Raw genomic sequence first — 26,541 nt, forward strand, 5'->3', positions numbered from 1 at the left:
TGAACATACCCGATTTCCGCTTTGAAGTAAGTGGTTTCTTTACGTAACCCAAAAAAAAAAAAAAAAAAAAAAAAATCTAAAACAAAACCACGTTCTTTAAAAAAAGCATGTAAGCACTTCAGAAGCTTATAATTTCAATTTACCAGTATCTGCTCTAAATTTTTCTTCCATCTTTTTCTTCAGAATTTCCATTTCTTCTAATAATTCTCTATTTTTGGCTTCGGAATCCTTTAGTTTACTAAAACAAAAAATAAAAAATAAACGGCTTTAAGCACACTGAGAGCAGGTCATCCACACGCTGACTCAGCAAGTGTCAGGATGCGAGGGCAGGGGCTCATCTCCAGTGGCTAGGAAAGTGCCGGAACACCACAGGCTCCCCACTGAACGGACGTGCAGCGGACGTGCAGACCTCTCTCGGCCTGGGCGAGCCTGCTGGGCATGTTACGGAGAGTAGGGCACTTCTGAATCATAAACAGACACGGATTTTAAAAATCATGGTTAATGCAGGTGTATCTCGAGGCTGCCATGCAGTTTCCGACACTCCTACTCTCTTTCCAGAGTCCTCTGCCCTCTGAGGACACACAACCTCTGAACATCCTTCCCACAGCTGGCAAGATGGTGGGCTGCCCCTGAGACCATGACCACTGCCCGAGCACCGGGGCTCCTGGGGCTCCCACGCGGTCACACAGCCATAGTCAGGCCGTGGGAGTGCACATCTGGCCCGCAGCCGAGCAGGGGCTGCTGTGCTGAACTCGCCGGGGCGCTGGCTGGCCCACTGCGCCTCTGCCTGTCTGTCTCACCATCTGTGAAATGTGGCTGCAGGACGGCCGGCCCGCCGGACAGCCGAGAGGGTCACGTCATTAACAGAATAAAACTCTTACGGGAGCATATTCAAGTGGTAGCCATTATTACTCTTTTAGCCCAAACCAAGGAAATGTATGACTCCGTAATCCTGTTAGTGATGCCCTTGCTGACACCCAGGTCCCCGCCCCCTCAGGGAGGGGCTCGTGCCACCTGCCACACCCGCAGCTGCCACTCCGAGCAGGGAGGCCCAGTTTCTATGAAGCAGCGAGTTGGTCATTACGGAGTCCTGAGCGTGTCAGGCCATTTCTGCAGACGGTGGCCTCTCGTCCCGCCCTGGCTGGATTTTCTGGTGGCCATGAAGGCTCTCCTAAGGCTGCATGAAGCTGGGAAAGTGTTTTCAAACGGGACACCATCTCCAACCTGTATTTTAAAGTTTCAAGTTAAAGGAAAAACTTGAAGCTGATGAACTGAACGGCAGTGCGGTGGACAAGAAGCCCAGAGTGGCCGCGTCCTGTCACCCAGCAGGGAAAACAAGCCCGGCCCTTGACACGCACACACACAACTACAGATTCACCACTCTCACTACTCCCCGGAAACCCGAGCGGAACCCTCCAGCAGGAGGTGAAGGGCATCCATTCTTCCTGAGCACCTACCAGGTGCCCGAGACGACCCCCTGCTCAAAGCTCCTCCCGTCAGCTGCTGCCCAAGGTCACATGGCCCCCTGCGTGGATGGACCACAGGACCAGGTACCTTTCAAAGGACAGATTCGTGTCTTTGACTTTCCTCAACTCCTCCTGAACCAGCTGCTTGGCCCGGATCTCTGCCTCGAGGGCGGACTGTAGCTCCAGCCGTGCAGACATGTCTAGCTTCTGACTCCGGCGGACTTTCCAAAGGGGATCCTGCAGAGGCAATGGTGCAGGCGCATCGTTAAGCTGTTTATCTGTTAAACAAAATGCTGGCAAACACGTTCTTTTCTCTAAAACTTGTATTATCACATTTAATAAGGAGTTAATTTAAACATTAACTTGATACTACCAGATATTATCAAAGTCCACACGACCCGATTTCAGTTCCGGCATTTTGTGATGTTTATTTTCACTTAGAGATCTTCTAAAGAATGAGCCGTACCTTCTCTTATTTTTTAAAAGAATAAAACTGAAACCCTAATGTAACTTCTACTTGAGCTCACCAGACTCTCTCATGCGCCAAGATCTATTGTGAGATCTCAGCGGCCTTACTGTTCCTTCATCCTGAGACGTTCTGCTGTCTCGCTCAGAGACTGTGTCCGTACGCATCAGTCAGTCCTGCCCAGGATGAAGGACCACAGTAACCGGGAAGGAGGAATGACGGAGGAGCTGTGAGCGGAACCAGCCTGATGCCAGGGTCCTGTTCCTGCCGAGCCCGATGTGGTCCGTCCACTTTCAAGAGGGCTCGAAGTCTGGGGACGCCACTTTGATACACCTTTTTAAAGTATTCCCTAAACACTGGGTTTTCGTTTTCTGTGCACAGAGTAAGGAGAAGATAACCTGGTGTGGGGGCACAGGGCCGGGGAAGGGCGCTTCAGCTGGACGCTAATGCTAACGACTGCGCTGAAATCTGGCAAACAAGAGAAAAGTCAGCGAGTCTTCCGATGCCTGAGTCCCACACGGATTTCCTCAATCAACAGGTGAAAACACACTTCTCGGGACAGAAAGGAAAGACACTTTCATCCAGCGAGCCTCCAATACTAGTCTTCTGCAACAAGAACCTCATCAACCACTTTTGCTAAAAGCACCTACGACTGCATTCTCTCATCTTCCAGATGGTTTGTGCACTCGGTGTTATCTCCACGAGGGCAGCGGCCCATCCTGCCAAGGCTTCCCAAAGCCTGGAGCTCAGTGACTACTTGCTATGAGAGTGCGCTCTCAGGGGAGCCCGTGATCTCCAGGTAACTCACAGACCCTGAGCTCCTCATGCCAGGGCTTTCACTGGCCATGCGACGTCCCACGTGACCGGTGTGACTCGCCTGGCACGAGCTGCACTCACACTCAGCAGAAAGCCATTAATGAAGTCCGTTGCCATAGAAATGCAGAGTTCAGAACGAGGCCTACCAGTGCTCTGGACCCCAGACTGGAGCTCCTTAGGGCCTCGAGCTCTTCGGTCATCTTGGAGGCAAGAGCCTGAAGATAACCTCGGGCATCTTTCTCGTCGCTGACCCTAGAGGAGGACCACACCCTGTGAGCAAGAGGAGCCGAAAACGAGACCAGATTCCTGCCTTCCACAGGACAGAGCGACACTGTGTCCTATCAGGCGGAACAGTCGCCCACAACGGACGAATGCCCGCCGGCAAGGGCTGACCCAGGCCCTTTCTGCTATGCTATGCGGAGGCCTGGCCGCCTGCTCCCCAAACCCGGGGGGCGTGCAAAGCCTGACCCACACCATCAGTGACTTGGGGCGGTTTCTCCACCTTTGGTCCAACGTGATGACCGCCACGCAGAACTGTGGCCCCAGACGTTAGCAACTCAAGGAAGAGCAGTGAGGTCTGTGCTGAGGAAGCGCGTCGGCGAGGAGAGCCCGACGGGCCCAGGTACGTACCACTGAATGATCTCTGCGATCTGGGCTTCCCAGTGGGCCACCGACTCCTTCTTGGCTGCCAGACCCTGCAGCTCGTCCTCCAGCTGTCTATTTTGGGCTGTGAGTTTATCCACAAAGGAACAAAGCTGAAATTAAACAATCATGACTTGTTATTGGTGCCTTATAACTTTTAAACTTTTTTTTTTTTTAAAGATTTTAAACTTTTGTATGCTCTGGGAATCTCTGTGGGAAGCTAGAAGCTAACACAGCGCCCTTCAAAGATGACGTTGGTGTTGTTATAGCCCAAGTTCTCCTGAAGAGCCTGAAAGTGCGCCTCGTTACAAAATACTGTCCCAACTTGGTCTTCAATGTAGGCTTTTTGAGTGCATCTAACTTTGTACATCTCAATACAAATCTTAACACACAAGAGGTAAGAGCTGGTGGTTTGGGGTAATCAGCAGCTTTTAACCCAGTGAAACACCCAATTCAGAAGACCCAGCCTAGGACGCCCATAAGCACGAAGCTCCCAGGACCCATGACCGAGGACATGGCGGCCACGCGCAGGGACGCAGATTACCCTCTCGTTCTCAGCCGTGAGCTTCTTGTTCTCCTCTAGCAGCAAGGCCCTCTCGCGCTCGTACTTATCTCTTACTGTGCCTACTGCCTCCTCCATTTCTGTGTGCCTGGAAAGGTACGAGAGAGGGAGAGAGAGGAGTTAAGATGCCCGTGAGGCAGCCCCCCGGGGCAGGCACAGCAGCCCGCACCCACAACACTGCAGAATGCATGGACACGTACCGCTCTCGCTTGGACTTCTCCAACTTGTCCTTTAACATGAGAACTTCCTTCTGCAGGGCCAGCTGGAGGCTCTCCGAATCGTGCACCTCCTTCTTCACGTTTTTGACCTCCAGCACATGGGAGGCCTCACGCCTGACCAACTCCTCTTCATAAAACAGGACTTTCTTCTCGAGCTCAGATTTGATTTTGGAAATCTCCTGCTGGTGTTCTAAGGTGGCACCTGATCCCCGGCCTCCTTGCTTCATCTGAAGATAAAGGTGACATAAAGCAAATTACAGAGCTCTGTGTCCTCCTGAGGGTCATGCGGCCTATTGCCCGCCCACCCAACGACAGGTGCTGCCCGGATGCATCTGGCTCCAGGGGCTGACAGGACCTGCCCTGCTGAAGGGACGTGCTCAGACCTGCCCGGGACCCCAGAGGCTCTGTCTACACCCGGACGTGAACGGTCTTCAAAGCCTCCTCCCACTGCTTGTTCATCACGCAACACTCGTCCTTTGAGGGCTGACTACGTGTCAGACGCCTCCGTGGTAACCGGGCTGCACCGAGCTCTCTGTTCTTGCGGGGCAGAGGGGAGAGCCCAACCAACCAGTAACTAAGCAACGAGATGCTAACATCAGGAGGCTAACACAAGGCAGCGGGATGAAGAATGGGGGTGGCACAAAGCAGACAACTAGGGAAGGTGGCACGGACACATGAAGCCCCAGGTCAGGTGACACGCAGGGAGTCAGGCGCTGAGCTAGGAGTGAGCCACGTGCGCAACAGGAGGGCGTCGGGTGGCTGCAGTCAGCAGGAAGGAAGTGCTGGGAGGGGGCCCTCAGAGTAGAGTCACTCTGAAAGTGACTGCTGGGCACCAAAGACAGGATGCGCTCTGGCTGCCACGTGGAGCACAGACTGTCACTCTGGACAGCGACAAGCACTCGGGCACAAGGAAGCAGAAGTTAAGGCCCATAGGGCAGCAAGGACGATGGCGAGAAACAGGCACCTCTGAGATGTGTCCCGGGAGAGAGGGGAGGCCCACCATCTCCACTTCATAGACAAGGAAACCAAGGCTCAGAATGGGGACTTGCACACTCGAGATCACCTAGGCTAACAATGAAACCTGCCAGGTCCTCACCCCTGTTCCCTCCACTAATGCCTTTTTTTCTTCTTTAATATTTTATTAATTTATTTGACAGGGATCACAAGCAGGCAGAGAGAGAGGGGGAAGCAGGCTCCCTGCTGAGCAGAGAACCCAATGCTGGGCTCGATCCCAGGACCCTGAGATCATGACCTGAGCCGAAGGCAGCAGCTTACCCCACTGAGCCACCTGGCGCCCCATGAGCGCTTTCTACTCGCTCCGTCCTTCCCTCCCTCCCGAGGTGCCTGGCTTCCCCGCCCGGCCACCAGCCTCTCTTTTCAACTTCAGCAGCAGGATGTGGGCTTTTCCAGAAAAGGACTCCACTAAATTTAGAAGCACGAGATAAGGAAGCCTGGTTAAGCGTCTGCCTTTGGCTCAGGTCATGATCCCAGGGTCCTGGGATGGAGACCCGTGTGGGGCTCAGTGCCCGGTGGGGAGCCTCCTCCTCCCTCCTCCTCTGTCCCACCCTCTCCCTCCTTGTGCCCAAGCCTCAGCACATTCTCTCTCGCTCCCAAATATATAAAATCTTAATTAAAAAGAATTTCGAGACAAACGGCAGTTATCAGGTGTTAGTTTACCAGGGCTTCCTATAAATCGCCTGAGACGTTTTTTAGAAAGGAAAGAAATGGAGGAACTTGGGTTTTAAAAGTGAAAAGCTGCCATAACGGCATATTCTCCACGACCCGTGTCTTGTCTGCGACCGCCCTGCCCCCCGCCCCCCCCCACCCCCACCCCGGCGAGCCCGCCACGACCATTGGTGAGGGGCCCAGTCCGGCCTCCAGCAGGCACTACCTTGAGGGCCTCGAGCTCACTCTCCACTTGCTTGGAGAAGTTCTCGCTGTGCTCACGGAGCTTGCGCTCCCTGGAGGCCTCGGCGACCGCGTCCTCCAGCCGCGCTTCCAGCTGCAAGAGGAACGCCCGCGGCTATTGGCACAGAGTCGCCCCCGACAGGGGCCCTCGGCCAGCGCAGTCCCGAGGGCCTCAGAATCCTCCCCTCTTCGTCAGACTTCATCCCCAGGGCTGAGAAACACATTCGAGACTTAACTGGAGCGGCTGGTCGGTAATAAACAAGCTTAAATTCTAATGTAAATCAGAAACTTGGCATTCGATTTCAAGAAAGGATGCTGAGTGGTGACACAAGTACTTGGCTGTCTGGAGAACAGGAAGGCATCTACCCAGCGACAGTCATCACGCGTGCGCGGGCTGGGGGGACAGTGGAAGGACCGGGCCTCCGAGTCGCTACCCCCCACCCGCAGCCCCTCCTGCAGGGCGGGGCTGGTAGCGCTCAGCTGGGGGAACCCGCTGTCCGCAGCTCCCGCGGCAACTACGACCTCATCTGGGCTGTGAACTGAACCGAGAGGAAAACAAAGATGCTCTCTGAGACCCAGCGACTAAGCGCAAAAAAGGCCCTTCTTTGCCTGATTACCTGGGTTTTCTTCAAGTACTTTATCCAAAACAGTGTAACACGGTGGACCCAATGCAAAAACAGGTATGACAACCTACATGTTTACTAAGGCAGTTATTAAAGAAAAGCAAGAAAATGTAAGAACGCCCCTCCTCTCCCCACACGGGGGAGGCAGTTAGATTTCATAAAAAATGTTACCTACATTAACACGCAATGGGTTTAGTGTTATACTGAAGACAGTGTCTTAATTTCTAACATGGTAGATACGAAGGGCTGTAATCGACACAAACAAGAGCTCTCTGGGGGTCTCGACAATGTCGAAGAGCAAACAGCCATCCGGAAAGCAGTTTCCGAGCCGCTGGGCCGACGTGCGCTGCGCCCGGTGGCGCCAAGTCCTCCCGCGCCTCCCCACCCCCCACGTCCGTGTGGCTCACGCACACACACATACACTGTGCTGGACCGATCGCTCACGATATGTTTTGGTTACATCTGTTAGTTTGCTTTCAAACAGAATTTTTAAAAATCAGCACCCTAAGACATCTCTTAGTGATTTCACAGACACATAGGGAGACCTGAGAAACACAAACTAAAAACCAGACAGACCAACTTGATTTCGCCTAAAATTTAAGATTTTTAAGTGATTTGTGTAATCCAGCCCAAGATCTCAAGATGTTTTATGAAGATTGTAGAAAGGTCCAAACGGTACAATCCCTGAAACAGCCGAAAAGCTACCTCTTTCCTGAGCTTCTCGGACTTGCGCATCTCCTGCCGCATGGAGTCCATCTTCTGCATGGCCGCCTCCGCCTCCTCCTCTTTGTCACGGAGCTGCCGGGACACCTTCTGCTTCTGGGAGCGGAGCTCGGCCATGCGCTCGTTGAGCTCCGAGAACTCCTGCAAGGCCAGCTTTCGCTGCTGGTGGGCGTCTTTGAGTTCTCTGGCCTGGGATTTCAATCGCTCCGAAGCCTCCACCAATTGCTGAACAGAAAAAACAAGAGACGTTTCACGTTTGCTTGACCAAGACGTGGATGGCCGGAAGCTCCGTGATCCCCGGCGATGCCAGCTGCAGACCACGGCCAAGACCAAAGGGCTTAGAAAAAAGCCCTTTGCTCAGCCCCAGTTACAGCCAAGAGCTGCCTGGAAGCAGCCCACCCAAGCCGAGGCGCTACACACCATCCTCCCTCCAGGGAAGACACCCCACGACACGGCGACCCGCAGCCCAAGCCCACAACTTGCAAAACCATTCACGCCTCTCCCACGTCAGATCACTCCCTTGACTACCTTGTGAAAATCCTCCTTCTCCTGTCGCACCACACGGTACTGCTTTTCCAGGCCTTTCAGCCGATGTGTGGAGTCCTCATGCTCTTGGCGAAGGGTCACGGTGTCCTCCAGCTGCCGCTCGAGCCTGTTTGAATCTGAGCAAAAGAGAAAACCAACCATCCTGAGAGCACATGACTGAGTAACTCCTCGCGCTCTCGATCACCCAGGAGCTTTCTGACTTTCTCACACACAGCAGTTTGGAGACAGGTCACCTGACACAGGGTCAGCCTGGCAGGGACACCTTCTGCTTCTGGGAGTGGAGCTCGGTCATGCGCTCGATGAGCTCCGAGAACTCCTGCAAGGCCAGCTTTCGCTGCTGGTGGGCGTCTTTGAGTTTCAGTCTCAGGCACCTGGCACCTGCCAGGCTGACCCTGTGTCAGGTGGAGGGCTGAGACTGAGAAGGAACATGAGTCTTTAGGAAGCTCTGATAATCGAGGAACCACAGAAGACTGGGGCAGGGGGCTGGCCCAGCACCTAAACAACCGAGGGAAGCCTCAGGAAGAAATCAGCTGTGGCAATTCTGTCTCCGGGCTACAAAGAGGGGAATGAAGACAGAGAACTGTAAAACGTTCCAAGAGTTTGTGGATAAAAGACTAGAGACACATTCTGGCTTCAACTACAAAATCCTATTATTTGAGCTGTGCCGAGGTGGAAAATCCTCTCCAGTGAGCTGACGAAACAGACGTTTAAACAGGTTCACCGAAGCCGAGTTTTTCCCTCCTTCTCCACCTCACGAAAAGTACCGAATGTTCTCTGAAGGGAGGACCGCCTGAGACACATACCACCCACCTGCGATTTTACTCTTCAGACGCTCGATCTCTTCGTTGAGCTTTTTGATTTCCTTCTCCCGCGCTGAGCCGCCTAGCGCCCGCGCGGAGCCGTGCAGGGACTGCACCGTCTGCGTGGACTCTGGGGGAGGGACATGGGCCGTGAGGGCCGGCTGGCGCCCAGGGCGGTGGGCCGAGGCCGCAGAGGGCTGGGCTCCGCCCTCACCTTGCAGCTTCCTGCTCAGCTCCAGCTTCTCCTGCTCCAGCCTCCGGATGCGCCGCTCGTAGGCCTCCACCTGCAGGCTGTTCTCCAGGTCCCGCTGCACGCCCTCGTCTCTTGTCAGGGTGCTGGACTGCATGATGCTCTTCAGAGAGCCGCGGTCAGAGAAACAGCTGCAAGGAAAGCCATGGGGTTTTCTCGTCTGAGAAGTCACGGTGAGCTCGTCGGCATTCTACAGCTTCCTGGGGCCAAACATGCGTCTTCCAGGCAGGCCCCCAAAACCGCCTGTGAGAAGACTGGTGTTTACAGAGCCAGAGTTTAGCCCAGGGCCCTCGTTAGGGCTAACGGTTGGACGACAGGGGGTGACCAACAAGGATGTGCCCTCCACAGGGGTCAGAGAACGAGACCCATATGGCCCCGCTTCCGCTCAGCCAGAATGCGACAGGAGCCGGTGTCCTGCGGGCACCTGGGCGTGGGGACCTGGTGCAGGCCACGGGGATGGCCCTGGACACCCAGGCCACCAAGGGCTTTCTCCTCCTCCTGCCACTGACTGGCCGGGGAGTTCTGGGGATGGGCCGCTCCACCTCCAGGGCCCATCCTCCCCCACAGACTGAACGCGTGAGGCTCTCTTCTGCACGGCGGGCCCGCAGCGCACGCCACATGCACAGATTAAAGCCCTTGGCGCTTTAATCGAGCTTAATTCTCGAGCTGGTTGACAAGTTTAGTTCTCTTGCTTTTAACGTGACAATGATGCCAGGGGGACTCCTGAGTCCTGCTATACGGAGGGCGGCGAAGTCACCAGCACACACATGCTTACGGGAAGGGCCAGGCCAGGGTCTCTCAAAGGTGGCCTGAGAATGCTGCGCTCGCCAGCACCACGGGCTCGGTTCCGGGAGGAGGGCCCTGGGCCCGACCTGCCAAATGCCGGTGGGCCCAGAACCCCCAGGTTTAACAAGCGCCCGCGGATCGAAAACAGATCAGGAAATGGGGAAGCCCTGCACGAGGGATTAAGAGTTCACTAGGCCTATGGCACCTCAGGCCACTTCATGGGGACTACAGGACGTCCGCGGTCACTCTGGCTCCTCACCCCAAGGGGGTATCTAAGAGCTCAAGCAGAAACAACCTGCTCCTGAAGGAATTCTCATCAATCTGGCTACTAGCTGCTAGCGGGTGCCAGGAGTCAGGCTGTGCTGGCCTCCGTCAGGCACCGTGGGGCTCCGTCTGCTCCACGTGGCCTGCCCGTCCTCCGGCCCGGTTTCCTCTGAAAGCCGGTGAGAGCCTGGTGAAGAGGCCCATGTGGGACGGAGGCTGATAGGAACAGTCACCTCATGCTCGGGGCCTGCAGCGGCACACGGGGCTTCTGCTCCCGCCCTCCAGTTTCTCCCGCATCTGCGACCGCGCTCTGGCCCGCGGTGGAAGCTACAAAGCTGCAACTAAAATCCGCACAAAAGCTGGCACGACTGGGACAGGGGGGCCACCGGCCACGGCCAGGAACAAATCTCGCCAAAGCGGACAGGCTGTGAGTCAGAAGTCAGCCAACTACCTCCCATGAGCCAAGGATAGGTTTCCCATTTTCGAGGTTTTGTTAACAAATGAGACTATATAAACGAGACCGCCCTTTGTGGAAGAAGTCTGCTGAGCCTGCGACATGTCACCATGTGTAGTCACCAGGGAACTCTTCTAAAGGACAGGCCCGTCCGTGCTCCATGAGCACGGTCCCCCTAACGCTGACGCAGGCATGCACCCGTCCAGGAGCAGCCCCCAGACTGCGCACCGAGCCCAAGGGGAGGCTCTGCCTGGGGAACAACACAGCGAGACCCACCTTTCTGTCGTGAACGTAAAACCGATGAAGGGCAAGTGCAGCCCAGAGAAGCCCGTGTGAGAACCTGGAGGCAGTATTTCCTGCAGAAGAACACACGACAGAGTGAAATCCACGTTCCAACAAAGGAAAAGGAGGAGGAAAAATGCTACCCATGGGTGAGATCAGGGGTGTGTGAGAGAATGGCCTTCTGGGACATGGAGGACACAGTTCCCCGCCAGGGAGCACAGCCCGGGCAGACTTGTAGTTCTCAGGCCCAGCTGCGCCTGCTGCACGCACAATGCAGCGAGAGGACAGACGTGCTGCTGTAGGTGAGGATGGCGTCACAGGACACCTGCACCACACCCGCCCCTGCTCCACGTGGCCCCCAGCAGAGGCAAGCAGAAGGGCACAGACACAGCCCCCGGAGGGCGCGGGGCAGAGGCTGGGGCGTCCAGGTTCTCAGCAGCAACAGAGGCCAGAGGCAGAAGGGAGGCCTGGAAGCCAAGCTAAGGTATTTTAGGTAAATACATGACCTACTCTATTTTTCAGTTTCAGGATCCTTCTTTATCAAACGTGAAACCGAAGTTACAAGTCATCCGGGAAATGTCAGTGTGGAAGTAGTTTCTTTGGAGTCTAGGAAAACCCTTCCCACAGTGACACTACTTTTCTCTGTGTGGTCTACAGTTAAGGGCTTATTTGAGTAAGAGGAATTCTCTAAGGAGCCATCAAGAAGATCCTTCCTCTACCTGGCTGAACCCCAGTAATTCTATCCCCAAACCAGGTCACATGTACGGACTGAAGAAGGCTGGGTTCAGCCTCAGAGCCAACATCTCTGGATCTAAAGGTGACGACTTGTGTACCAGAGGCCCCGTCGGACCAGCTAAACACGGCGTGGGCCCAGAGCCAGGACCCAATCTGGAGGACCCACGACATTGGTGGGAGGACTCAGAACACACACATGGTCACTGCTGCTCCCAAAACCCCTGCCAGACGAACACCAGTGAGCATAGGCACACCTCAGGAGAAATTTCGGGTTTGGTTCCGGACCACCAGAGAGGGAGTATCCCAACAAAGTGAGTCAACTGTATTGTTCAGTTTCCCGCGCATGTGAAAGCTGCGATCACACCACCGGGAGGTCTGTTAAATGTGTGACAGTGTATCCCATCAGGATAAAGCAAATCCCTTAATTTAAAACTACTCTAGTGCTACGAAACAGTGACCGTCACCTGAGCTCTTGGCAAGTCGCAAGCCTTGATCACACATCACCTAACAATACAGAATTGTTACAATACAGTAAGAACGAAAAGGTCTGAGACACGGCAAGAGCCAGCAGAATGTGACCCAGAGACACGAAGTGAGCAAATGTGGTCGGAATAATGGTGCCATAGCCATGCTGGAGGCAGGGGTGCCACGAACCTTTGTCTGTAAAAACCCAGTATCTGCAAAGCACAGAAAAATGAGATTTGCCTGTGACCCTTACTTTCTCAAAGGGGCATTAAGGACCAAGCTGAAGGTTGAAATAAAGGTGCGTTTCTTAAAACAGCTACCAGATTTTTAAAAAACCCAACACAGTCCGAAGATGTATCATATTGGACAGCAACCCCGGACACACACTGCCAAGACTCGGCCCCATAGGGCCGCCACGTTGGGACAAGACTGCATCGACACTTACGATGTTTCTCAGCACGTCGTCATCCACATCGAAGTTGGAAGTGTCGGAAGGACTGCTCACATCAGGAATATAAGGGGCCTCCAGGTTCCGTATGTTCTCCCAATTCAGACCTTCAAAGAACGCGTGCTTCTTGAAGTCCTCTATCCCATTCTGGCCCAGCCGGCGCTCCCTGCTGCAGATCAGTCTCTGAATGAGGTCTTTGGCTTCTTCAGACACGTCAGTGACGTGGGATGGAAACTGAAACCGCTCCTGGTTGGGGGGGGGGGGGGCATGGGATGAAAACACATTTAGAAAAATTGAAGGTACACAGATGCTACAGGAAACAAGAGAGGCAACCGCTCCAAAGCAACAGTCCTAATTCCACGGTGACTGTAAATTCCACGGTAAAGTGTGAGCCACGGCTAACAAAACTGAATTCCAGAAAGTCAAACGAGAAAATCACCAGTCCTGCTTTTGCGCACAGTGGATTTGGTAGCACGTGCCATGCAAATGAAGAGGGACTGGTTTGTTACCCATCAAAGCGTCCAAGGACACAGACCGCACGCTGCGGTGGGACAGGCCCACATGGCTCTGCAGAGGGCGTTTTCCCAGGAGCTATGGCAGACCCCCTCCGGAAACCGTGCTCTACGGAAACAGTCACGAAGAGAATGCCTACCGTGTTCACATGGCACAACATTCTCACCTGGTGAACTGCAAATTACCTACATGCCCAAAAGGGGACTTGTTAAAAAAAAAAAAAAAAAACAGGGCACACGCACTGGACAGACAGACGACTAAAACACACAGACAAAACCAGTTCTATGTGATGTGATGCCATTCCTTCCAACACCCCCCCCACTCCCCGGAGCAGGCCCACCACCGTGATCCAGAACCAGGGACGGCAGCACCACGTCCCGGGGTGGCGGAGAAGCTCAGGGGAGAGCGCACGGTGAGCCCGGCTGGGCCCCACCGGGAGCGCGGGACCAGCAGGCTCCGTAGCAGTCCCGGAGCCCAGCCCGCACCTTCAGAGTGCTTATCGCCGAGAAGGGGGGCGTGATTCCCACCATCTACACTCTGCCTCTCTGTGTTGTCTGACATTTTTATGTTTTTATGTAAGTATGTATTAATTTACACATGAAGACATTTATTTCTACTTTGGGAAAAGTGTTTTTTACAAGTACGGCCTGCTCTGGTCTGGAGTGAAACGGAAGACCAGCCACCAGTTCCGTGTGCACCTGCTCCCCGCGCGAGCCGTTAGTGAGGGACGGGGCTGAGGACAGGTCAGCGCTGAGGTCGCCCTTAGGGAGGCGGGAGGACGCCAAGAGCACCCTGGTGGCGGGGGGGGGGGGGAGCGGCCTAGGAAGGCCTCCGTGACTGCGGGGGGCAGGCGCCAGGAGCAGGAGGAGAAAGAGCAAGGGGTAAAGCAAAGGAGAAACGGAGCGAGGCAGAGGGGAGGCAAGGTCGGGGTGGAAAATGCACAGCCGGGAAGGGAAAAGGAACAGGATCCGGGAGGCAGGAGGATGCCGCTGTGGAGAGGCGCATGGCGCCGTCACGACTGCCGGTGAAGCCCGCCCCTCCAGCGACGTGCCCGGCGGCTCCTCGGCCCCTACTGTCCCGAGGCTGTGCCCGCTCCGCAGCACCTCCTGGGCCCGGAGCCACGGCTCTCCTCCGCTCAAGCCTTGCCGGCCGCGGGTGTGGACTCGACCACCCACTCTCTCGGCTCCCGCCTGGCGGCCAGCAGCTGCCCCAGCCCTATCGCCTCTTCCCCGAAGACGCTCCCAGCTTCCGAGCAGCCCTCCCGCCTCCGGGCCTGCGCCTCAGGACTTGAACCAATGGGACATGGGAATGCTGTGTCTTACCTCGTGGTTCATGATCTTTCCATAGGTCTCCACGAGCGACTCTGCGTAGAAAGGCGTTTCTCCGTACAGCATCTCGTACATGCAGACGCCCAGCGACCACCAGTCACACTCGGGGCCGTACCTGCCCATGCCGTCCTCCATCGCCTGCAGGATCTCGGGCGAGATGTAGTCAGGAGTGCCCACGGCCACGGAGGACTGGACCTTAGGGAAGAGGGTGGTGTTGGAAGGGAAACCCCAGGCAGCTCTCATGCCACATGCCTAACTACCGCCTCTAAAACAGGGACGACAAATAAGGAAACCATCATGAGATCAAAGTGGCCTATGATCATGATGAAAAACTGTAATTCAAAATTCAACGCGTAACTGTTCTCCTGTGGCACCACGCCCTGGGCAGTTTCCAGACGCAAAACACTCTCTCTCACACCTGGTCTCTCTGGGCCCAAAGGCCCACCTCAGCCCCCAATGGCACTGCAGTCCCTCAAGGGGTGGCAAGTTCCACAGGCTCCAAGGTGGGGTCCCGTGGCCACGTGTGTTCAGGCCAACCCTTCGCCATACCCATGTGCACACAGGCCACCTAGGTTCTTGTAGAACGAATTCTAGGGTGGGGCCCAGACACCGGACTCCCAGGATGCTCCCAGGGATGCTACGGTAGCTCACCGAGAGGCTACCCCAGCCTCCCAAAGGGAATATCAGGAAGGGGGTGCAGGCACTAGGTGGGCGCTCAGGAACTCCCCGGTGGGGAAATAGGAGACTAAGGGCCCTAAAGGGGAAAGAATATTCCCTCGGCTACCAACATCAGCAGAACAGGCCTATGACCTCTCTCCTGAAATCTGTGGCCCGAGAGGGCAGCAGTCATCAGAGAGAGCGAGAGGAAGCCAGTCAGCTGAGAATCAGACCGGTCTCGGAGGACGCAGAGAACAGAGTCTGCAAGACTGAGAGAAACCATCACAGAAGGCCTGACTGACTCTCCCCTGGTTACGTCTGAAGAGAGGGCCATGAGGTGAAGCCGCATCCCGGGTCAGACCGAATCAGCAGGGAGCGCTGCCTCCGTCACGTGACCAGATCACGCAGGTCACGGCTGGGCAGCGCTGCTGCAGCTCCGAGGTGGGCTGGGGAAGACCGGGGCATGAGGTGGTGGCACAGGATGCATGGCCATGCGTGCAGGGGAGAAAGCTGAGCCAGCCGTGCACTAGCTCAGTCGGAGGCTGCTGTTCATTCTGTCAGAAGACTGGATTTGAGGACAGTACCCACCTACCAACTCATCAAGACGCAGAGAAACGAGAGACCGGCTTGTTGGAAAGAGAAAAGTCTAGCATCAAGGACCCCTGCTTCTAGATCTGCAACACCCACAGGGCGAAAAGCCCTCACTGACGGGAAGTTAGCTGCCCAGACAGAACGCGGAGGGTAGTTATAGCGAACGTCTGTGTGCCTGAGCGTCCCGCACAGGGCGTTTCGAGAAGGGACACAAGCGCCGCCTGCCGTCCACTGCAGCCCTGACGTGACTTTAGCCACCTAGCCACGTCTGGAAACCCAACCCCCGGCTGAGAAGACACATGCGTGACTTTCGTAAACACAGAAAGCAAAAAAGAGCTTTCAAACTTAAGTAGAACGTTTCAACTGTCTCCTTAACAGATTTATCTTTTTAATTTACATTCATAAACTTGCTTTCTTAACTGGATCTCAAATCACAATTTTAAGCCCCTTCTAATTACAAGCAAAACCCCAAATCAAATGGAAAATCTCCAACAAAATACCTACAGTTCCATCGTCATTCATCTTCAAGCATGATCCAAAGTCAGCCAGGCGGATATGACCATTCACGTCCAAAAGGACATTGTCAGGTTTGATGTCTCTGTTAGTGAAATAAATAAATGAGTTCACCATTTCCATGCTGTGCATTTGGGAGGTCAAGCCCTTACCTTGCAGCGTATCAGTGACAATCCTGGGAGCATGTCTCCCATGCACTTTCCGTGGGTATGTGGCGGTGCTCACTGGTGCAGTGTCCCCGGTCCGTTGGGTGACATGCCACTCCTGTTCCCACCACACAGCCGACAAGGGGTCTCCTGAGCGTCTCCTTTGTGCCAGGCACCGTGCTCGACCCCAGGTCTACGACAGTGACAGACCCCACAGCCCCTGCCTTCACGAAGCCTCCCCCTGGCTGAGGTGGCAGGAAACGAGCACAGGAGCACGACACGTGTGGTAAGTGCTGTGAGGAAACGTGAGGAAGTAAAAAATGCAGCCAAGGCTGGCCGGGCAGAGCCTGGATGAGAGCAGGAGGCAGGTGAAGCTCTGGGCAGGAGCCCAGCAGACCAAGGGCGCAGCACACCCCACGCTGTATGTGATGGATGATGACCTGAGGGCCGAAGACCAGTGAGCAGTAGCAAGTGCACGGCAGCAAGGGAAGCCCGTGGTCGCACGTGCTGTTCTAGGTCCTGGCAAACGTGAGCCCCGTCGGGGGTGGCGCTCTAAAACACAAACCCTCCTTCCTGGCAGAAGAAGTGAACAACAGGCTGGCGGGCGCGCAGTGAGAGCACAGGTGTGCCGACACGGTGTGATGCCTCCGGGAAAGCAGACACGCGCCCCCACTACTCCCAACACCGGGGACGAGTCCCACGAAGTAAGCAGAAGATGACATTTCTTACCCACAGGAAGACCCACAAAGCAAAAGAAAGCTAGCACAGCACTCCGAACTGGACAACACACAGGGAAGAGGAGAAAACAAACCAACGAGTCAGGAAAATACAAACAAAGAGCAGAATCAGACAAAACAAGGAGAAATGAAGAGAGTTGATTTAACTCAGGAAGAACCAGAAGAAAAAGACAAAAATCATCTCAGAAATAGTGACTCGATTATATGGTACCCGAAGGAGAACAAATTGAAATAAAGATCTGATGAAAGGCAGTGAAGCGGGTGAGGAAAGTCCTAGAAGAATAAGAAGTGAGACAAAGCAGAGAGAAGGGTCAGAGAGACGGAGTGAAGCAGAAGACAGGCTGGGAAGACCCAGAACACGGATCATGGGAGTCCCCAAAGAAACCGAAACAGTGAAACGTAACTAATACTTGAAAACACAGAAGTAAAAAAAGGACCTGAACTGACAAACTGTGGGGCCCACCAGTGAACACTTTCCAATGTCCTGTTTTTTGAAGCCAGAGAAGTCGATGCTGAAGGTCACAGGGATTGGTGACTGTGAAGACAGCCGGGAGAGCCGTGAAGACAAAGCAAGGGGCCTTGTGCGGCGACCAGGCCGCCATGGGCTCAGCCTCCATGACTAAAGCAGCAGGGCCCTGGTGCGGACAGACAGAGACGGCAGCACAGGACGGAATTTCCAAAACCAGACCAGCTGCACAAGGAGCGCGGACGTGCGGAGGGTGTCCTCTCAGTCCACTGGGCAGAGAAACACGGGAGTAAGTAAGCGGCTCACGGCATGACAGGAGGGCCTCTTCAGGATAACGTAGGCGCCCCCCACCTCAACGGCCCACCCCCCAACTCTCGGTCTGGGCCGCGTTTCCCCTGCGCGATCCTGCATCTCTTCCACACATGCAGCTCCTTGCTCGAGCTCTTCCTTTTCCAAGACCGTGTTTGTTTTCTGCACATTCCGTCTCACAAAACCGCACCGTTTCATCCCTCAGCCGTACTCCCTGATCTTTCTGGGAATGCGCTGTCCTCCGCCAGCAAGCCTGTGTCAACCTCAGAGTCTTCGTTCCCACCTCTGCTGGGATCTGGGGCGGACCCCTCAGAAGCACGGGCGCTGCACTCCCCGCCCCCCGCCATCCCCTGCTGCGGAAGCCCCGCCGGGGGGGGGGGGCGGGGGCGGGGGGGGCCCGGCAGGCACTACCAACAGTCACCGCAGGCCCACAGACAGCCACCGAAGCCGGGTGCAGGGCGGGGGGCACAGGGTCCAGGCCGTGCGTGTTAAAGCTGGCAGTGCCGCTGCTCGTGCCGGCAGAACACGCTTCTCTCGTGCCCCACCAGATGTGGTTTGAGGCTACTCACCCCGTGTCCTCCTCCACCGGAGGCTCGGGAGTACGGACCGACTTCCTATAAAACCTGACTTTGCGAACTTTCTACCAAAAATGCAAAGCTTCCTGGTTTTAGACGGGGTTGTTCAACTGCTAAGTGTGAATCCTGAGTTGATGGCGCTGCTAATTACATATTTAATTCTCGTACTATGCCTGAAGTTCAGACAACAGAGTGAAGCTTCTCTAGAGCCAATTAAGAAAATACAAAGAAAGCTTTCTAATTAGGGAAAATAGGGAACGAATAAACTGTTAATAAGGGGTCAGGTTAATTTCCCTGGAGATCAGTGACAGAGGCAAAGACATTCAGGTCTGGTATGAATCAGGCACAGTCTGTCAGAAAGGTAAAACATAAAACTGAAGCTTGAAAACAACTACAACGAACCGTTACAAAAGCAGGCACAATGATGTTAAGGAACCCATGAAAAAGGGAAAATGCACTGCTCCAAACCCCATTGCTCTAAACGAAGGGACAGTTGTTTGGGGCAGCTCCCCTGCTTACACTCTGTGACACGGGGACCTGTACCACTGTGCCCTGGGCAGGACATGCGGCCAGAGGCCAGCTGTCCCAAGGCCTGGTGCCTCGGTTTCCCTGCTGAGCACTGACGTGACACTCACGGCCAGACCTAAAGGGCATTTCTCTTCGCACTGGGTACCGTGGCTACACTTGGGACAGGAGCTGCGTCTGCTGAGTCGGGCCCCAAGTGGGGCAGCAGCCAAGCAGCAGCAATGCCAGGGGATGGCGGCAGCCCCCAGCCCCCACACACGGCACAGTGACGCCTTCACAGTCCTAAGAGGAAGGTGACTTCCAATCGAGAACCCCGCACTGATTCATCCCTCAGTCATACACCTGGATGGAATTAAGATGCTGATCTCAAATAAATAAATAAATAAATAAATCTCAGGAGCCTCCTTTTCCAGAATTTAGAGTGTGTGCTACCAAATCGAAAGCATGAACTGAGAAAAAGGAAGATGTGTGACTCAGAAAACAAGGGCTCCAGTCCCAGGGCGGTGGGGAGGGAGCCTGTCTGGGGAAGAGCTCCCAGGAGGAGGCCAAAGCAGGAGGCTCAGAGAGCACCGGGCCGGAGGGCAACAGGAAGGAAGAGGCAGCGCCAAGAAAAGTCAGACCAAGGCACACACAGGCTTTGTAACTCCATGGCAGCGTTAGGGGATGATCAGCGACGGCCACCACGGAAAAGCAGACTCACGAAAAAACGGGACCGCTACCAACCCCGGAGAAGACAGGTTATACCACAGTATTTACAAGTGTAAATACTGTGCGTGCAAGGCTCACCTGTCGTATCTACACGGGTGCCATGTTATGAACACCAAACACAGATTTAACCGAACGTTCTCACTCACGATTGCAGTGGTGCGGGAGTGGGGACGGAAAGCGCGTGCAGGAGGAGGACCAGGAGAGAGACCTCTGTAAAGGGTGAATCTCCATTTTAACAGATGTAGTCTGATTCTCCCTTCTCCACACACCAAAAAAGAGAAGAGCGAGAGAAGCCTGTTATTTAAAATATGAGGTGAATACCAGAAGAAACATTAAGAAAGCGACAAGCCACCTACGGCCAGTGGAATCAGGCAGGAAACTCACAGACAGTTATGTGACTTTGACAAAGAAACAAACCCTCTCCTGGACCAATCTGCTGTCTTAAACGGCAGGAAGAGATGGATGCAGTCCCTCGCACCAGAGCACGCGAGCCTGGCAAAGGGCCCCCGGCACAGCGGGAGGACACCAGCCACACGGACACCAGCGCCCCCGGGCCGAGAGCCAGTCACACTGTCGCGCGGGCAGCTGGGGTGGGAGCCCCTCTCCGCAGCCTCTCCTTCCTGCATTTTGCTGCAGGCCATGGAACAGGGAGAGCCGCGCTGACAAGCTAGGGGGTGGGTGTCCTGGGGAGGAGGGTCAGCAGGGGAGAGGGGGAACTGCTGTTAGGTGGCCTTGGGTGACCGGGTCACTGGAGCTCCAGCATCAAGGCGGTCACAGTGACGCTGGGACCCCCCGGTGCCAGGCGGTGGGGCGGCTCAGTGAGAGGCTGCTACGTGCACGAGCTCCCGGGGGGCCTGGAGCCTGAGGCCTGTGACACAGAGAGCTCTGAGGGCCCTTTAACACATTGCACGCAGCCTCTGTAAAACCCAAGAGGCGGTTACCTGTGCACGTAGTGCAGCTGATGGATGGAGTCGATGGCCAGCACCATTTCACCGATGTAGAATCTCGCCATATCTTCCGGAAGCTTGTCTTCAAATTTACTGAGCAGGGTCAGCAGATCACCACCCACATAGTAGTCCATGACCAAGTACTACAAATTGGGGTGAGATGGGGGAGAAGAGGCACAGTCAGCGCCAAGCCTGACAACGAAGGCCAAACCCCCCCGGGAAGTTAGTTCTCCAGCTCTTCAAGTTGGGACCGACGGCTTGCCCCCACGTCATCCAGGATGCCCCCGGTTTGTTGGACCCTAACACTCCCAGTCAGGCCTCTGGCAGAGAACAACTTCAACAGGTAATACATTTAACCTCCGGAGAAAGTTACTGAAGAGTCTGATACAGGAGAAGCCACAACAGAAGCTGGAGACCCAAAGCGGAAACACAATTCGTGATCTATCAGGTTCTCCTGGGTCTGTAGAATTCTCCCGGCCCTTACATCACAGGAAGAGGACACTGGACCAGGAAGAAGGTGAGTTACCTAAAATCACATGAAACTAGCAGCTCTTACTAGAAAGGCGATCCCACAAACAAGCTAGAAGGCACGTACCTCTGCGTAAAGCCCCAGGAAATATCAAACCCTTTACTGCGTATGCAGAAATTAAAGCCACGACAGAAGAGCGTCCAAGTGTCAGGTGTCCTGCGAACGGGACTGAGTGGACCTCCCCTCGAGCAGGGCAGCCTTCTCTCTGACAACAGCCTCTCTGCGCAGCACCCTGAACGCTCTGACGTCTGATGGGGCATCTCACAGGTCAGGGAGGCTCAGGACAGGTGAGACTGTCACAGCCAGAGTCGGGGTGGCTGCGGCTTGGGGACTGCTGGGGAAGCGGTAGGCCCCACCGCAGAGCAATCACCTCCCTGGAAGCCAGTTTCCGTTGACGAGATGGACATGCTGGTCCAGCAGTTAACTAGCCAACAGAGGGAAACGCCAGCACCCGGTTTACTGAGCCAGAGAAACCACCACTGCAGAATGACTGGGATCCGAACAGCGGTCCGAGAGCAGCTGCCGGGCTCTGTGCTCTCTGGCTCCGGCTCCGGCTCGTGCCCGTCCCCTCTGGCAATGCCCGTAGCAGCCCCCGCCGGAGGCACGAGCACAATCCCATTCTGCGGCCGAGGAAGTGCAGCCCGAGGCCCAAAGTGCCCCAGCCAACAAGTGACGGAGCAAGGGTCCGAACCCAGGCAATTGGACCCAGGCCCAGACGGCAAACACGGCCCTCGGTGCCTCACGCAGGAGGAGAGCAGCTACCATGCTGTGGGGCTCGTGTGAGGAGGGGGACCGTCACTCAGGCCCCTGCTCTCCAGAGCACCCGTACCGACAACCCTCCCACCCAGTCTCCCGAACCGCTCCCCTCGGCCTGATCTCATGGCGCTGAGGCACGGCAGCCCACCTGTCCAAGGGGGGGTCCTGGGTGATCGGGTCCCCCCTCACCCGCACCCACAACTCCTGTTTCATGGAAGGCCCTCGACGGCGCCCACTGAGCTCGTGCCCTCCCTTGTTCACTCACTTGTTCTCGGCCAGGAGCCCCTGGCACCCCTGAGACAACAGGCGCTGGCCACAGAGCTGCCGCTGAGGGGAGGGCCAGAGACCGCACGTAAGTGCGCAGACGGCCCAGCACTTTCAGAGCGCGCTGGGCACGGAAGAAAACGAAAGCACACGGCCTGCAGAGCACAAGGCCGCGGGGAACGCCAGGTGGACATCTGGGGCCCGCACGGCAGGCAGAAGCCGGCCTTGGCATGGGTTGGGGGTCACGTTCCAGACAAAGGGATGTGTGCGAAGGGAAGGATATGGCCAGCTGCGGGGAATGGACAACGGGGACTACGGCTGGAGTGTGAGCAGGGGTGGGAGCAAAGCCAGGCCCCACGGGCCACAGCCAGGACCACACGCCCACTCTGAGCACCGGGGAAGCTGCTGGGAGGTCCTGGGCTAGACCGCTGCAATCGGCTCCACTTTATGAGCCTTCTCTGCCTGCCCAGGAAGAAGAGACTAGAGGACGAGGGCCAGGAGCAGGGCAGGAGAGGAACTGGAGGGCTGTGATTGACGCAGCTGGTCCAGGCAGGAGGTGAGGGTGACGGGCGCTGGGGGGGCGGGGGGGGCACAGAGAGGCTGGATCAGGAATCGTGGGTATCTGCAGGCAAAGCCCAGAGCACCTGTGGACAGACACACCCGGGGAGAGGGGGCAGGGGAACAAACAGCCAGGCTGTGCAGACCCTAAAGAAAACATGAAGCGGCATCTCTGGCCAAATGTCAGGGCTTTCCAGGTCTGCCGGGAAACATAGAAAGGAAACAAGGGCGCAGTACAGCACGGCTAAACAGGACGGACAGGCTCTCGCGAAACTGCTCTGTAAGAAAAGTCAACTCTAAGAGCTTCTAAGGTGGACACACAGAACCTGATTTTTGGAGTAAGAACCAGACCGATTACTTTCTCTGTCGTGTAACACAGGATTCTAAGTCAGTAAAAGGCAACGCCCTCTTGGTTACTGGTGGAACAGGTTTAATTTTTATGACAAGCCGAGTTTAGACGCCTACAGCAGAAATTATAACATGAACCGGCTCGGCAGGGCAGCCCAGCCCGGCCCACCCCACGAGGTTGCGGACTGCCACTGTCCCAGCGAGCAGGAACCTGTTGGAAAGTACCACTCGGGGGCAGCAGAGACAGCGGCCAGACCCTGATCCACCGACCCAACAAGAGGACCCAGGAAAGGCCCAGAGTCCCTGCTCTTTCTCCCTAACTGTCTCTGGACTTCTGTTTGTGCAACTCCACACACTCCAGAAGATGGCTTCTTGGCTGGGATTCCTAGCAGACTGCCCGCGGTCAAAATAAGCCCAGACTACGACACCCCACACTGACCTCGGGGAGAGGCGCTGCCCCGCTTCTGCACACACAGCCCCGCGCTGCCCAGACCGCTCAGAGGCTTCACCACGTCGGAAACGGGCTGGAGCTGGTCCCTCCCAGCGGCGGCCTATGTGCAGAGGACTCCAGGGCATCAGGACTCTGCGGTCTGCGGGGAAGGGCCCTGAACACCACTTCCTGCCACAGGCCCAGGCTGCGGTCCCTGCTCAGCCCCCTCATCTGAGCGACAACTCTGGGCACATGACTTCATCCCTTCCTGCTCCTGACACCCGATTTAAAAAGTGATGACAACCCTGAATGCCTAAGCCCTGGGATCCTTGGAAGGACGTACGGAGGTGACCCACACGCCTCTGCTCAGTAAACACAATGGCCCCCTCTGTAGAAGCAAGTGTATACATTTTAGATTCTTTTAGAGACAGAGCACAAGCACGTGAGTGAGCAGAGGGGGTGGGCGGGGGAGGGGCAGAGGGAGAGGGAGAAAATCCCAAGCGGAGCCCGACACGGGGCTCCACCTCAAATGACTGACCCACCCAGGTGCCCCTATTTAAAATTCTGAATGAAGAGCATAATAAACCCTTTTACCTAATTCAGACCGTTCAGACCGAAGGGAGCTCTCTGATGTCTGAAAGAGGCGGTTCTCCGATGAATAAGCGTGCTCCAGGAAACGGAGCACGCTAGCCGGGACGCGCTCAGGGAGACAGAGGTCTCTGCCCTGGGGCTGTGCTGACCCCTGAAGGCCCCTTGGCCATCGCCGGAGCTGCACGGGCCAGAGGAGCGAGGCAGAGACCAGCTTCTCCGAGGTCTGTCCTCACCCGACACCCGGAGCTCCATATACAAACTTTGGCTTTAGGCGAACCTAGAGTCCCTCTTGGAGTTCACAGGGCCTGAGACCCCAGGTTTGGTTTTCTTCCACTCTGAGCCGCTGTGTCTGCGTCCCCACGTGTTCACGACCAGGCACATGTGCAAACCATGCGGCAGACTAGTCACCACTGAAAGTAAGCCCAGCTCAGGGCAGGGGAAACGGCTGCCACAAACCCCCCAAGCCCATGTCAGAAAGCCTCGGAGCACCCGGCTCAGAGTCCTGGACCTGCCGCCAAGCAGCAGAGGCAGCAGCAGCCGCTCGGCATCCAGGGCTGAGCCCTGCAACTCGCTCCCGTCCTCACACGTAACTCCAGACACTCAAGATGGAAACCACTGGACACCCCCAGCTTATTTAAATGGAATAGCACCAGTGACCAAACTAATCAGGTTAGCTAATGATCAGGAAAACAAAATATACACGCTCACTAGCCTATTTTTAAAAATGCCACCTGATTACTACATTACAACAAGCCCCTAAGTCTTCTCTGGTCCAATATGCAGTGAAACAGTGTCAACTCCACGCCGTGGGACCCCTTTTTCAGTCCCAGCACGGAGGAATCCACAAGCCGCAGCCACGCGCCATCTGAGCGCCTTAGCCCCGGGACCCACTCGTACCAGGTAATTCTCGTCCTGGAAGGCGTAGTGCAGCGTCGTGATCCACTGGCAGTCCCCGTTCACCAGCACGTCCCGTTCTTCTCGGAAACAGGCCGTCTGTAAGGAATCGGGGACAGTCGGTCTATGTGCATCTGAGCAGCACAGTCCCCAGCAGAGGGGACCCTGCCGTGGCCCGGCTCTGGAGACGGTGCAGGACGCTGCCCCCCCCCCCCCGCCCTCACCTGGAAACTCCCCGAGGCAGCTCCCACCTACTCCTCTGTCTTTCTTCAGCCCCACGGGCCAAGAGCCCGATCGGATCCAGGCTCTTCCCTGCTCCTGCCCACACCAAGGATCGGTGAGAACTCCTTCCTCACAATGGGCCTGTGCCCTCCCTTCCCCCCACAGGCTCAATGCTCCAGCCAGCACGGAACAGTCCACTGGGCTTGAGGGTGGACGCTGGCCCATCCCACGCAGCAATGCCTGACCTCTCCTGACCAGGCCAGCTTCGCCCTGATGGCCTACGGTGCGGCCACCCCGTGTGTGACTCTGTCACAGACCGCATGGATGGCAGGAAAGGGCACACACCTGCTTCCTGACTTGAGCTGTGCAAGGGCATTCACTTCTAGAATGCTGGTGCACACGACCGTCACAGGACGCTCTGAGCACGGAACATTTCGACTCCTTATATTTGAACTTGCAAAGCTTCACAAAAATGAGAGTGGCACCAACAGGGGCCCTGCTCTGGCAGGCACGGGGGATTCTACCTGTGCTCTCCAGAGACTCACAGTGGCCTGGAGAACTTTCCTCCTCCAAGTTTTCTGCTCTAAAGTTGGTGATGCGTCCACCAACCAAGTTTTTCTTTCAAGAAGAAATGACTGAAGTAGATGAGCCTTAATTCTACTAATTAAAAGCAGTGAAAGTAACTTCAGTTGGGCAGCGGTCAGCTTACAATGTCCAGATGTGCAGAGACCAGAGGTCCCGGAGCCCCTGTGGCCGTTTGGCCGGTGGCCACCGAGACCACAGTCGGTCTATGTGCATCTGAGCAGCACAGTCCCCAGCATGGGGGGACAGCCACATGACGGTATGGGGCAGCCACAAGACACTCCGTGGTCCCGAGCACCTGCCGACCTACATTTAGAAAGAAAGCCATCCTGACACCGTGGACCAGCACTGGGACCCGCAGTTAGGAAGACACGTATTGTTTAGCAGTTTTGTTTTTCTTTTGAGAGAAAACTTTCAGAACTTCTTTTTTATGAGCCAAACAGATGAGCTGAAAGCCCAGCACGATTCACAAGTTATGAATTAACGCGGTTTTGCAGCTTCTCTACACTGCCTCCTCTTGCGGACTCCCCACTTTTAAAGATCTTTACAAGTTAATATAAAATTTAATGTTCAAAATAAGATTACTATGAAAAGATAAATTACGTCAACCTGCATTTTGTATCAATATTATGTTTTTATACGTATCTCACACACACCCCCATGACATATATGCTGAGATAATCGTCAAAATTATCATCATAAATCATATATAATCATAATTCTGGGACTTTTCAGAGTATACCAATTAGATAGGATCTCTGTAACCAGATTTAAATTTCAAAATGCCATAATTTTAAAATGTACTCACCATGACATTTGGGTAAATACTAACTCGTATGATAAGGTGAGAATCCCCTCTCCCTAATCTTGAGACTTCTCACTCTTATCAAAATATAAA

At 55.3% G+C, this 26,541-nt stretch overlaps 1 protein-coding gene across 1 annotated transcript in view; it reads right to left on the reverse strand.

Annotated features, from left to right (window-relative positions):
• CDC42BPB (CDC42 binding protein kinase beta) overlaps window positions 1-26,541 on the reverse strand; it is a 96,617-nt gene that overhangs the window by 25,006 nt on the left and 45,070 nt on the right. Inside the window, exons 4-20 of the mRNA XM_059183202.1 lie at window positions 24,843-24,938; window positions 20,464-20,612; window positions 16,048-16,141; window positions 14,290-14,490; window positions 12,452-12,700; window positions 10,801-10,880; window positions 8,985-9,151; window positions 8,781-8,900; window positions 7,953-8,086; window positions 7,407-7,649; window positions 6,062-6,172; window positions 4,153-4,397; window positions 3,935-4,040; window positions 3,379-3,503; window positions 2,895-3,000; window positions 1,555-1,703; window positions 144-238 (exon numbers count right to left, since the gene is read on the reverse strand). Coding sequence (XP_059039185.1) covers window positions 144-238; window positions 1,555-1,703; window positions 2,895-3,000; window positions 3,379-3,503; window positions 3,935-4,040; window positions 4,153-4,397; window positions 6,062-6,172; window positions 7,407-7,649; window positions 7,953-8,086; window positions 8,781-8,900; window positions 8,985-9,151; window positions 10,801-10,880; window positions 12,452-12,700; window positions 14,290-14,490; window positions 16,048-16,141; window positions 20,464-20,612; window positions 24,843-24,938 — 2,470 coding nt within the window. The remainder of the gene's footprint in view (window positions 1-143; window positions 239-1,554; window positions 1,704-2,894; window positions 3,001-3,378; window positions 3,504-3,934; window positions 4,041-4,152; window positions 4,398-6,061; window positions 6,173-7,406; window positions 7,650-7,952; window positions 8,087-8,780; window positions 8,901-8,984; window positions 9,152-10,800; window positions 10,881-12,451; window positions 12,701-14,289; window positions 14,491-16,047; window positions 16,142-20,463; window positions 20,613-24,842; window positions 24,939-26,541) is intronic.

This window comes from Mustela lutreola, chromosome 7 (genome assembly GCF_030435805.1).
Source record: "Mustela lutreola isolate mMusLut2 chromosome 7, mMusLut2.pri, whole genome shotgun sequence".
Lineage (NCBI taxonomy): Eukaryota > Metazoa > Chordata > Mammalia > Carnivora > Mustelidae > Mustela > Mustela lutreola.